General features: G+C 41.9%; 1 protein-coding gene across 1 annotated transcript; it reads right to left on the reverse strand.

The window, feature by feature from the left end:
- Positions 1–249: 249 nt before the first annotated feature.
- Positions 250–1,359, reverse strand: pou3f1 (POU class 3 homeobox 1; the record flags this gene model as incomplete). The annotated part of the gene is made up of 1 exon (XM_079470456.1): positions 250–1,359. Exon 1 carries the CDS (start codon positions 1,354–1,356, stop codon positions 250–252), a length of 1,107 nt encoding a protein of 368 aa, XP_079326582.1. The 5' UTR covers positions 1,357–1,359.
- Between the last annotated feature and the right edge of the window lie 11,898 nt (positions 1,360–13,257).

Consider the following 13,257-nt stretch of genomic DNA (forward strand, 5'->3'; position numbering starts at 1 on the left):
GTAAACACGTGTAGGCCTACTGATTTCATAAATGCAGCTGACTCTGTAAAATGAATGCATTTTCATGTTATTCAGAATTATTGGCGTCCTATAGTATGCGGTTGTTGCATCTCCGGTCCCTGTGAACGAACTCTTCCCAAACTTTCTGTCTCTGATGTCTTGGGATAACAAAAGGGATAAAGAAAATCCATTGTCCGCTTCTCAGCCTAATTTCTTTTCAAACAACGATACTGTTTATGACAATAGCAGTCACTGGACAGGACTCTGTAGTGTGTGATGAAGAGGGGGTGTCTCTGCCTGTGAGTATACGTCCTCCATGGTCGGGTGAGGGACCCCCACGGGCGTCATTCTTTTCTCTTTCTGTCTTCTGTTGCAAAACCATACACGCACAACCTCTTTTTCCAACTGCAGAGTGCCAGCTAAGGAGGTGATTTCGTGGGCTGACGGCTTGGGGCACTTTAAGAAATGATTTTCCAAAGCCCCTTTCACTCCTACTTCGATGGACGTCCTCTTCTTTCGTTTTCGTCCCTGTGCTGCAATCTTGTCCAAATTTGTGGGGCTGCCAGTGTTTGAATCTGTCTCCTCGAGCCACTTGTTAAGCAGGGGTTTAAGTTTACACATGTTCTTGAAACTGAGTTGAAGAGCCTCAAACCTACAGATGGTGGTCTGGGAAAAGACGTTTCCGTACAGGGTGCCCAGCGCTAAGCCCACGTCTGCCTGCGTAAAACCAAGTTTGATGCGCCTTTGTTTGAACTGCTTGGCGAACTGCTCCAGGTCGTCGGAGCTGGGAGCGTCTTCGTCCGAGTGGTCCTGGTGGTGGCTGAACGGCTGCTGAGGAGACTCCATCTGGTTGTCATGGCTACCCGCGTCTTCGTGGAGCGGGTCCCGCAAACCGTGGTGCAGCGAAGGCTGGGGGCTTAACATGGTGTAGCCCGTCTGAGAGTAGACTAGCGACTGGTGACCGTTAGAGGCAGGAGAAAGTGGGGACAAGTGGTGCGTCGTGGTCGGTGCCCATGATCCATGGTGGCTGTTTTGCGTTGCCTGGTGGACCAGATGCGATCTGTGATAGCCGTTCCCCAGGTCCTCTCTGCTCTGCACGCTGGCTTTGTTATGCTCCGGTTGTCCGATGTGGGTGCCGCTGGTCCAGTCGGTGTTGGAGGTTGGCAGCCACTGGTGGTGCGTTAGGCTCATCGGATGTCCCGTGTTGGTCGCTAGCCCTTGTAAGTACTCGTGGTGCATCATTTTCTGCACCTCTCTGTAAGTTGTCCCCTGGTGCATCCTGTCCGAATCCGGATGCATTAGCGGGTTCGAAGGCAATGAGTTATTCCGCGGAATATACTGAGCTGTTGTCGCCATGGCTCCGACTTAGAAAACTGACAAGCACTTCGGAGATCTTTGAGCTTTAGAGCCAAAACGCAACAACCTGCTCAGGGAGGTCTTAGGGAACAGCTAAGACACGCCTCCCCTTCGCGCGCATTGGTTCCTCGCCGACTACAGCCCACCAGGTTTCCTTATTACCTCTCGCGGGCCGCTTGGTTGGCCATTGGGCGCCGTGATCCCGGTTACTCGCAATTGGCCGCTTTCACTACGCTGTCCCTTTTTTTCCTTTCTTCTCTTCTCCCCACTAGTCAAGACAGCACGAGCGGCAAAACCGTCGGAAATTACTGGGCTTTGAGGGTTGTTTTGCAAATAACCACGTGGGGGAGTGTGGTACCCTTTTTGGTGGGGTGGAAGAATGCCCCTTAACCGTCTTGCATTAGTAACTGTACTGCTCCTCTTTCAAGAATAGATTAGTATTCTGAAGTCTCAAAAACCCACCCACGAGAAAGATGTATGCAATAATAAGAATTTTGTGGAACGTAAATAATATTGTTGAAGTTGAACACATATTGTTTGTGTCATTCAAATACAGAATTATTTATAATTTTGATGTTATTACAAGCAAACAATTCAACAATCACGGCACCATGGATTGAATTAATAAATTATTATATAGAAATACATTCCCCCACTCTGTCAAATATCAGAAAGAATACATCATAAAATATAAATGCATACACATATCTACAGTCAACTCTAATAATAAAAGACTAGCTATTCTAGGGCCTAATTTTATTTGCTTTCACAATACTTGTCACTTTTCAGGCTTTGACATGTTGGCTACATTTTCCAAAATGTCATTAAAAAATGTCCTCCTTTCTTTAAGTCAACCCTATTTTTCAACCAGTAAATTCAGACTGTTACGCAAACACACGCAGACCACATTTAGAGCGGTGGCGTGTTGATAAAATCTTCAGTCCAAGCATTTTTCTAAGCAGCAACTTCGAGAGAAATCCCGTGTCTCTCCCTTCTTGCCTCCTTCGTACCCCTTTCCCGGCAGATCTGATTATTTTTCCCTTCACGTTTTGTCCCAATAGCAAATTACCAATTCTATGAATTGCAAAGCAGCCTCGAAGACGCTGAGGGGTAGAGAGGGGGAGATGCGAAGATTGAAAGGGATCTTTGCAAACACAATCACGTTCTTAAATGGAAATGTGGGGCTTTAAACAAATCTTACATCTCTCCTGTTTCAGTCGTCTAAAACTGCGCAATCAGGCACACGGTCGACTCCATCTAAAACCAAAGCTTTTTAAGAAGATTTTTTCGGTATCAGTTCTATTTAAATTATTTACCTCATTGTATTTTTTAAGTTCACGTTCGTGTTGTGTGTTTGTATTGCTCTTATTGGCGTCTTTCCACAGGCTTTTGAGAGGAAATGTGCGGTTACATTTGGAGAATTCAGGAGTCAGACCAAACCGCTTCTCTGTGTGGTAAGTTTTTACGCGGCTTTTGCTATCTGTCCATCTGCACGAGCTCTGCGCGTTCATGGATGTGTAACCTAAATGATGTTCATGGGGTCACAAGTACTCGTCACCACTCTGTCAAAGGCGTGGTTTCGTAAAGCCACCATTTATTTATTTATCGCAAATGCAACAATACCGGCATGCTATGTTAAATGTATAACTATAAATGATGACTGATTGTAACATCCACTTATACAAGATAAGACATTTTTAAGCTACTTTTATTTGATTTGCTCGTGTATTCTGTATGATCGGAAATGTGGCATGCATTAATGTAATTAAGAAACGATGTATACAAAGAGTTTTATAGGAACAACTTTTGCATAATCTTTTTTTACCGTGTGTATGATGATGTTGTTGTTTTTTCTTATTTGATTAAAGTATAACACCAAACAGTCAAACTAATACAAATGTGCTTTTTATCCTAATGAATTACCTTACATCTTTTAAACTCGCCAAGCGTTAGACCATTCCTTCTTCACCTCATTTTGAGTTTATAATTTCATTTCTTAACAACTATTATTGTACGATCGCTTATTATCGTTAAAAAGAGGGCTATATGTACATATTTGTGGGTGAAAATTAATATGCGCCATTGCGAAGTTGGAGGCAGGCTTGATGGCCATGCTTGTAGACTATAGATGAACTCAATTCAGAAATCGACACTGCCCCATAGAACTGCAGTTAATGAGGATGCTCGCTGTACAGTTACTCTTATTTGGAAGTCTATAAAAAGATCGGTCATTTCTGCCCAGAGAGCTACATCACAGTAGCAGCACAGTCAAACTCTTGTGCTTCGTTTGCCAGAGCAAGAAAGTGGTTTAAAAAGCGCCCAGATGCTTCCTTTTTTCTTCGGGAAGAACATGGCCTTGTGTGCAGCGAGGTGAATTTTTCCTGGGATGCACGAGGTTGCTATGGAGAGCGGGTTGAAAGACTCACACTGATCCTGCAGATGAATGATTTGCCATACAGGAAAAGACAAATAATAGCCCTTGTTTTGCAAGATGGCAATGAAAGACATTAGGGAACAATTGTGGTCTTTGAGTATCCAGGATGTACTACATTTGGTCTCAGAATTTAATTGCCTTAAGTTTAGGCAAAAAGTGTAACTTTTGATTTGTGCTCCATAGCCTTTATTTTTCTGCAGGCAATAGCCTACAACGTCCACCCGGCAGCTTTGAGTTCGAAACTTTAGTAAGTATTTATTTTTAAGTTTCATTATTTAAAACATTATCCCATTCGTTTAATAATAATCTATTTAATAAAATTCCCTACGTTAGCTTAAAAGTCTCAACATATGAAACGTTCACACGATATAGATCATGTAGCCAATAAGATTACATAAAACATTAAAATAAGCGTTCGTCATCATGTATAGAATCCACTGGATCTGTTTTTTTCTCACGATACTATGCGTCTAGTCACGTGCTTTAATCTGCACGAGAGACCCCCTCCACTTGAATATAATTAGAGTCTGTTCGGTCAAAGCCTCCATTAACCATAGGCCGTAAAAGTGCAGAGGAGAAAGAGTTCAGACAACACAAATATTACATTGCGTTATCTCAGGGTGCCAACTTCTGAAACAATCAACGTGCAACAAATTCATTATCATAATAGAGATTAAAACGTTTCAAAGTTGTGGGAATTCTGAGTGGGCAAGAGTTTTGAAGCAGTGTAGGGCAATGTGATAGCCTACTCAAATTTTTCCATTTATGTTTCCAGATTTTTTTGTGCTGTAACCATTTGAAATTTAGTTGTTATACAAAATCTTGCATCCAGCAACAAAACATTTTGCAAACACGTAAAATAAAAAAACACGTTTTTTTAAAACACGCAAATTCTCGTAAAATACCATTATTCAGTTATGTCATGTATCATATCAATCGAAAAAAATAATGTGGCAGAACACGCAAATAAGAAAAAATCTCCAAAATTGTCAAACTCTTTCTCAAGTTTACCCAATTTACTGACATACGGGCTTATACTTAAATCAGTGCTTTAATTAAAGATTCCCCCACTAAAGATTCACCTCTCATTTCATTTACCAATTTGTTTTTCACCAGCTCGGTTTGACAGACATGCGTAATGGGTACCCGCGCTTCCAAAGTAGCTAAGAATTTACAGACACATCCTGCGCTTTCAGGTACATCTTTCTCTCTTTTTTTAGGTTAATGAACTCAGGCGATTCCGCAAGCATCTCGAGGGAATGGAAAGGAAATGTTTTCCTTTCGGTAAAAGGTGTGGGCTATCTCTCCCCAACTCTCGACTTATCTTTGGGCTAATTAGGCGTCGCCCTGAAGACGCATGCATGAATATTCATGTTAAAGCACTGGCGCGCAATTAGCCACGGAAAGAGTTCCTAACTTCAATCGCTGGCCAGTGCAAGAGACAGGGATGCTCTTCTGCGCAGCTAGACAGCCGAGGTGTCGCACTAAGTCGTGTTTAAACATAAAGTGTGTGAGAAATATAAAAGAACCATCCTGACATTTTTGCTAATTCTGCCCAGCTGGTACTTTTTTAATGGATGGCAACCCTATTTATAATTTAAAGTTTCACAGTCAGTTTTTCCATTTGATGAACAGCATTGCTGAGAATTTTGGATAGCCAGGGTCAGAAGTATTCCGTTTCTATAGAAGATATTGTATTTTATAGAATACATTTAGTATGTGAAATCCTATATTTGTATTTCCTAGAAAGTTTTAAATTGAAAGCAAGACCCTTTGACACAAAATCGAAATGCTTTAACGACATTCAGATATTTTGAGATGATGGATCCCCATCATCTATTAAGTGTTGGTCATCGCCTCCTAATGCTTACTTAGCTTGTGGATTCATGTGTTCAAAATCAATATTAATATTTCACTTCATGCATGCTGTGGGTCTCTGTGGTCTCCCTTTTTGTTTCTCTTTCTTTGTCTTTTGCTCTCTTTTTCACACACACTAAGTTAAGGGCCTAAACCTGTGTTCCTGTCCATACTGTGCTCTAAGGCCTCAATCCTTATTAATTGAAGGCGATCTATATCTTGTCCCCTTACTGGTGTGCGCTTGCCACTTGCTTCCATAAAGATGCATTTATGTATGTATGTATGGAGGTGAACAGGGAGCTTTTTGGAGGGGGGCTTGTGAGATAAGCAGTGGAATTTGTGCTGTCTGAATATGGATGGCAGCCAGACCGTTGGTAAGCAGCTGATAGAGTGGTAAACAGCTTGTGGGCTGAAGGGGTTAGAAGCATGCTCCTGAATACATTGGGCCTCTCTTCCACTGTCTGCCTGCACAATGGTCAATCAAATCAACGTCACTTTCCCCCAATCCCAGTGATGCTGTGGGTCTGTAATGTTGGACACGCTGTCACTACACCCATCCGCTCACTTATCAACTTCTGAAATTAATGGTCAGACTTGGTAGATGATTGCAAAGCAAATATTTTCAGTCCAGCTTTATTTTATAATAAATGATACTGTATAAACCTCTGCCTTCTGTATACATCATATACGGTTCCATGTTTTGTTATACAAATTCTTCTTAACACAGATAGTTTTCTACTGCATAAAGGCAGACATAAAACATAAATGAAACATATGATTCTTCATTTCATGACATTTTCCCTGTTAGACTAGGCTACATTATCTAACAAATACTGCTATGTTCGAAAATGTTTGATGACCTATTAATCATTGTTCTTTTTATTATATATATATATATATATTTTCTGCTTGACTATGTTCTTTCCTGACAGACCTAATTGAGTTGAAAGTTTATATTATAGAAAATGTAGTCCAAAGTATATTTAAGAAATCCAGTTGATCATACAAGTTAAAACATTTTTTAAGATGTTTGCCCTCTTCAGTAAAATTTGACTTAAGTTTATCTGAAGTTTAGTTTCTATGCAAACAGAAATTAAATTAAGCATTTTATTATTTTAGGAATAACCATGATTAAATCGGGAATATTTTTTATTGTGCACGTTAGAAATAAGGAAATCACAAAAAATGTATTCAGAATAACCTTAAAATAATTTCCTTTTACTTTCTGCTGGTATGATTACTTTTCAAAACCACAAAGTATATTTGAATAGTTTTAAAAAACTGTTTAATACATTAATAATCATAAATCTGATTTCACTATTCACACTTGTTTACTTCTGTGTTCCAGCATAAATTGGTGTATCCTTCCACAACAATTGCTTTTATTTCTTTCATCAAACATACGAAAGTAACTGTGGAACTGCTAGGAATCATATGTAAAACATTTAATTATTATTCAGCCACTTAAATATTTAATGATTGATTTGATGAACCTTTGTGGATTTCTTCATGTAAACTGACTGCTGCGCTCGACTATTCTAAGAGCCGTCGTTCTTCCCCAGTGGCATCCAGAATGAGGCTGATCCAGCATAAAGCTGCAGAGTTCCACATGTCACTGCTCACTCAAGAGAGCATCCAGAGGCCCTCGCTGAAGTTATTAATGAGTTGCTTCCTTTTAATTAGATAGTAATTCATGTTAATGCATGCCTAATGAACCCAAATCGTTCCCTTTGGTCATTCTGTGGAGTTCCACTGTGTTTACTTATTCTGTCTGTTTTCCCGCTTTTGTGTTTTATTAGGCTCGGAGGGGCCTAAAAGGATTCAGCAACTTGCTTTAGAGACATCTGAAGAGTCCAGTTAAAGAGCCAGTAACATTTGCTTGAGGGGTCGTTTGGGAACAAATTCCACCAAGAAGACTTTAGGGAGGTCGTGACCAGGACTGAAGACGGTTCACTGCAGGTTTAGAAACAGATGTCTCGGGATCACCACAGTATGTTCATGCTGAACTTCTAACCACAAGTTTATGCACAACAAGGATGTCAGATTGGTTTTTATGTTTTGGATGTACTTTTACAGTCTAAAAGAAGGCATGGATGTATTTGACCCCTCCATAAAGTGAGACAGGGATGGTAAAAGCCAGAATGACCAGGCCAACTCGGGGTCACGACCAGATGCCAAGTGCTCCTGTCTCGGTGTCGTCCATGGTCAAGTACTTGCCGGCAGGCTGAATTAAATTAGACTGCTGTTAATTGAGGATTGACCAGTCTGAGAGCTGCTGACGCTTGGGTCAGTCAAGATAGCAAAGCCTGAATCCCTCAGGCTCCGATTGCAATTTCAGCCCTGCAGGTCCTGGAATGGGATGGGAGGGAGAGAATGCACGGGCATGCTGGGAATGCACGGCTGATGATTAGCAATAAGAGTTTATAGGAAGGCTTAGAAGAGATTTGGCTTGTTTGCTTGAGTGAAAAGTGTAACTACACAACAGGCCCCCACACACACGGAGCAAAGAGGGGAGGTCTGTTCTGTGCCAAAGCATCTGTAGACTCGGAGTAAATCGGCTTAAAGTTCGCACCTAACTGAAAATCTCCTCAATCGGCAGTCGACACAATTCATCGCTTCATTAATTAACAATTGCGCCACGATATACCACCCCGTTTGACTTTTGTGAACTGTGGGCCAAACAGCTAACCTTCCCCAATCTCTTCTTTCTATTCTTAATTTGTTTTATTTCATTCCTCCTCCCTAATTCTCTTTATATCTTTTTTTCTACGCTGATTTTCTCTGAACAGCATCGCAAAAGCAGACTCCGATGTTTTAACACGAAGAGACGCAGGTTTCTCTCTGCAAGCAGGTCAGAACGCTCCGCTAACATTTGTTATCTGTAATCCTGCAGGTCCCAACACAAAATGAGCGTAGTAAACTTTCGCAAAGCCCTAATCTTACCATTTCTTTCAGATGTGCTTTTTCTAGATTTCTGTTCTTTTTATGTATGGTATGGGAATGCGGTTTTCAGAAGTGCTGTCTCTGATTGCTGAGCTTCTATTTCTGGTATTCTGACTTCCAACAAAATCATAAACAGCTTCTTTAATGACAATTAAGCAGTGGTGGATCAAGTTTACATAAGAAAAAATACCTCAAATAATTACTCCAGGAAAAGTACTCCTTTTGAATTTTTCTTGAGTAAACATTAATATAATTTTACAAACATACTTGAATTTTAATGTACTTAATAAAAAATGTATAAGTACTTGGATTTGAAGAATCATGTTTATATGTTTTGCAGTTTTGTATCCTTTGTATACTTAAATGGATCAGTCTAAATGAATCTTTTTATCCGTGAGATGTTGACTCGCGACCTGATAAAGCATTGTTCCTAAATCAGACATCCCTATAACATCTTGTACAAGCAGTGAGTTTTGAGTTTAAAGATCGGGTAACACACTCAGTTTCTGCCAATCTCATATTAATCTTGAGTACTTTGCATACGTCGTATCTTCGAAGAGTATTACGATCAAATTGATAAAAATGAGACCTACAGCTGTACGAAAAACACGATCTGCTGGAGGCAGAAAGTGGGACGGAACTACAGCACAAGCACACAACAACACGAGCACACAATTATGCAAAAACCCGCCAATTGCCAACAAAACACAGACATATGACTTAGTTTTACTTACCGTGTGGAGTTCATGTCCGTCATGGCACCGTGCCATCCCTTAGTGTCAAACAATCTCTAAATCCAGTGTTATCCACCATTTATAAAGCATCCACCACTGAAATGCCGTGAACAAACAGACACCTAAACTTCACTACCACAAGAGTAACGAGCTTGAAGCTTCAGCACAGCACAGCAAATCTTGACGCAGCGCAGACAATCTTGATGGCAAGTGGGTCTCGCTCGTCGGTTGGCGTGTGGGCAGGCTCTTTCTTTCTTTCACCTTGCCGTGGAATTGCACAATAAAAGGAATAAAGAATACAGACTTTAAAAAAAACTTTCCGAAGTGTGTGTACCAAGCACATAAATACTACATCATATAAGTCCAACAAATTTTTTAACAAGTTGACCATGTTAAGCATAAGAAGCCAGCACGTTCAACAGTGTAAAGAAGTTAGAATGTATGACATAGCATGTTACCAAGTAATGAGGAACAATATGGCTTTATGAAACGTAGTAGAGCAAAACATATGATATGCTTCACATTACTTGTACCCAAGTAAATTCTTTAAGTATCTGTACTTTATCAGAGTAAAATACTTCCAATTAAAAAGCAGTGGTTTACCAAAATTTCTTTTTCACTTACAAATATTGATGAATCAAATCACAAAGCCAAGATTTTGTCAATTTGCTTCATAGATTTGGTGTGCGGTTTGCAATAGCGGTAATGCAAAATTTATCAGCTTCAGTGAATATGTCTTCAATGTGTTTTTGATTCATCTTACTATTATGGAGTGATATGTAATAGAATTACTGTTTTCTTTCTTCATCTGTCTCAATTATCTACGCACTGGTTTGATTGAGTTCGATACTATGCAAATTATGCATTTGAATGCTCCCATGCAGCTCTGGTACATTTTGTCTTGGTCATGCACACCCACACATGTAGCGAGCGAGCGTGGTGGTGTGTGTCTGTTTGTTGTCGTTGTTTGTGTGTGTGTAGTATGGTGAGTAATAGCAGAGCTCAGTGGAAGACTGTAGTGTTGACAGCATAGTAAACGATGCAGACTGCCTACTACAGCAGTATCCCTGCTAATCACACACACCACATAATAATGAGAGCAAGCCCATCCTCACACACACAAGACTAACCGCAGCAAACACACACAAACACCCTCACACACACACTGACCCATACTTCTGCAGACAAATGGAAGACATAATGGTAGCCGGAGGCAGTGCGCATACTTCACTCTATCTTTCTCAAACAAAGCACATCTCTATCTCTTTACCCTTCACACACACACACTTGATTTTATAAAACCAGCTCACTGTCTGAAGAGTTGACTGATATCACCTTACCTCACCGAAATTCAGTTTTCCCTTAAAAATCTCAAAGTGTGCAATCCACACTTTACACACACATGTACAAACACGGCATGTTAAATGTGACATACTATATCAGACTTATTTAAAAAAAGAAGAGATTCAATAAACTCAAACTCATTTTGGTGGTCCCATGGTTAAAAGATTGGGTTACATCTCCTTTCTCAGTGCACCTGCTCTTTATAGGAGGGGGTCTGCTCTTATAAAATATCTGAGGAATTGTTCACCTAAATATGAAGGTTCTGTCGTCATTTACTCACTCACTGTGTTGCATTCATAACATAAAAATAGGTATTAGTGAATCTACGGATCGGGTCCCCAGCGGCAGAGCGTGGGCTTGTGTCTGCAGTGGCATAGCGTGGCCTTGTGTCTGCAGCGGCATAGCGTGGACTTGTGTCTGCAGCGGCATAGCGTGGGCTTGTGTCTGCAGTGGCATAGCGTGGCCTTGTGTCTGCAGCGGCATAGCGTGGACTTGTGTCTGCACCGGCATAGCGTGGACTTGTGTCTGCAGCGGCATAGCGTGGACTTGTGTCTGCAGCGGCATAGCGTGGACTTGTGTCTGCAGCGGCATAGCGTGGACTTGTGTCTGCAGCGGCATAGCGTGGACTTGTGTCTGCAGCGGCATAGCGTGGCCTTGTGTCTGCAGCGGCAGAGCGTGGACTTGTGTCTGCACCCGCATAGCGTGGCCTTGTGTCTGCACCCGCATAGCGTGGTCTTGTGTCTGCAGCGGCATAGCGTGGCCTTGTGTCTGCAGCGGCATAGCGTGGACTTGTGTCTGCACCGGCATAGCGTGGACTTGTGTCTGCAGCGGCATAGCGTGGACTTGTGTCTGCAGCGGCATAGCGTGGACTTGTGTCTGCAGCGGCATAGCGTGGACTTGTGTCTGCAGCGGCATAGCGTGGACTTGTGTCTGCAGCGGCATAGCGTGGACTTGTGTCTGCACCGGCATAGCGTGGACTTGTGTCTGCAGCGGCATAGCGTGGACTTGTGTCTGCAGCGGCATAGCGTGGACTTGTGTCTGCAGCGGCATAGCGTGGACTTGTGTCTGCAGCGGCATAGCGTGGCCTTGTGTCTGCAGCGGCATAGCGTGGACTTGTGTCTGCAGCGGCATAGCGTGGACTTGTGTCTGCACCGGCATAGCGTGGACTTGTGTCTGCAGCGGCATAGCGTGGACTTGTGTCTGCAGTGGCATAACGTGGACTTGTGTCTGCAGCGCCATAGCGTGGACTTGTGTCTGCAGCGGCATTGCGTGGCCTTGTGTCTGCAGCGGCATAGCGTGGCCTTGTGTCTGCAGCGGTAGGGCATGGACTTGTGTCTGCAGCGGCATAGCGTGGCCTTGTGTCTGCAGCGGTATAGCGTGGACTTGTGTCTGCAGTGGCAGAGTGTGGGGGTGTGTCTAAAGTGGAAGAGCATGGGGGTGTGTCTACAGCGGTAGGGCGTGGGTTCGTGTCTGCTCTGGCAGAGCAAGGGCTAGATGATTTGAGTGATGAGGGTCCGGTGGGCTTCTCTGATGAGGGATAGCTGTCTGACCTGATGTACGTTTTTGACCAGCGGGCGAGTGCTTGGATCTGAGCAGTTCACCCAGAAAAAAATATTCTGTCATCATTTACTCACTATGTAATTTCAAACCTGTTTGACTTTCTATCGCAGAACACAAAAGAAGCTTTTTTGTAAAATGTTGTTAACTGGCACCCAGTCACTTGCATAAGTTTCGTGTCCATACAAGTGAATGGGTGATGGCACTTTTCCGTTACCACCAGCTACCACCAATTACCTCAAAATATCTTCTTTTGTGTGCTGCCGAAGAAAAAAGTCATACAGGTTCAAAATGACAAGAGGGTGAGTAAATGATGACGAAGTTTTCCTTTTTTGGTGAACTTTAAAGCATTCAACTAAAATTATCCTAAATGTTCTATGCAAAGAAAAAGCCACACAGATTTGTAATCATTTGTAGCATGAATGTGAGTAAATCACATATACAAGCCTATAATTTATTTTATAGTATTTACCAGTTGTGGATACAACAATCCCGATTTTTTAACCCATCAGGATAAACAGAAAAAGGAGGAAAATAGTCAAAGTTTGTGACACTACCCCGGAAGATCTTTAAGGACTGTGACAGGAAATGAAAGTGGGAAGAACTATTTTAAAGCCATTTGTTTAGGGTCACATGCAAATTTCTTGTACATTATCATTGATTAACACAGGTAAAAATAAAGAAATTGTTTCCTGGCAAACGTGCACTCTGAGGAATAGATATGTGTAAATGGGTTAGTTCATTTTAAGAGAGGTGACACTTCACACACTCTCACATTCACACTTCTTTGTATCTTGCAGGGGGACATGTGTGCTTAGACAGCAGGATGTAAAGAGAACAGGTGTGGTGCCCGTAGGTCCTTTTTGTACCATATGTATACAGGTAAGGCCGTGGGGCATGATGTCTCCAAAAGTGTCACATCCAAACACCTTACTCTCTCTCTCTCTCTCTCTCTCTCTCTCTCTCCTTTTTTCTCTTGCTCTCTCTCTGTCATGCTCTCAAGTTCAATTTCTGTGTTTTTTTGTTATTATC

The sequence above is a fragment of the Barbatula barbatula genome, assembly GCF_947034865.1.
Source record: "Barbatula barbatula genome assembly, chromosome: 12".
Lineage (NCBI taxonomy): Eukaryota > Metazoa > Chordata > Actinopteri > Cypriniformes > Nemacheilidae > Barbatula > Barbatula barbatula.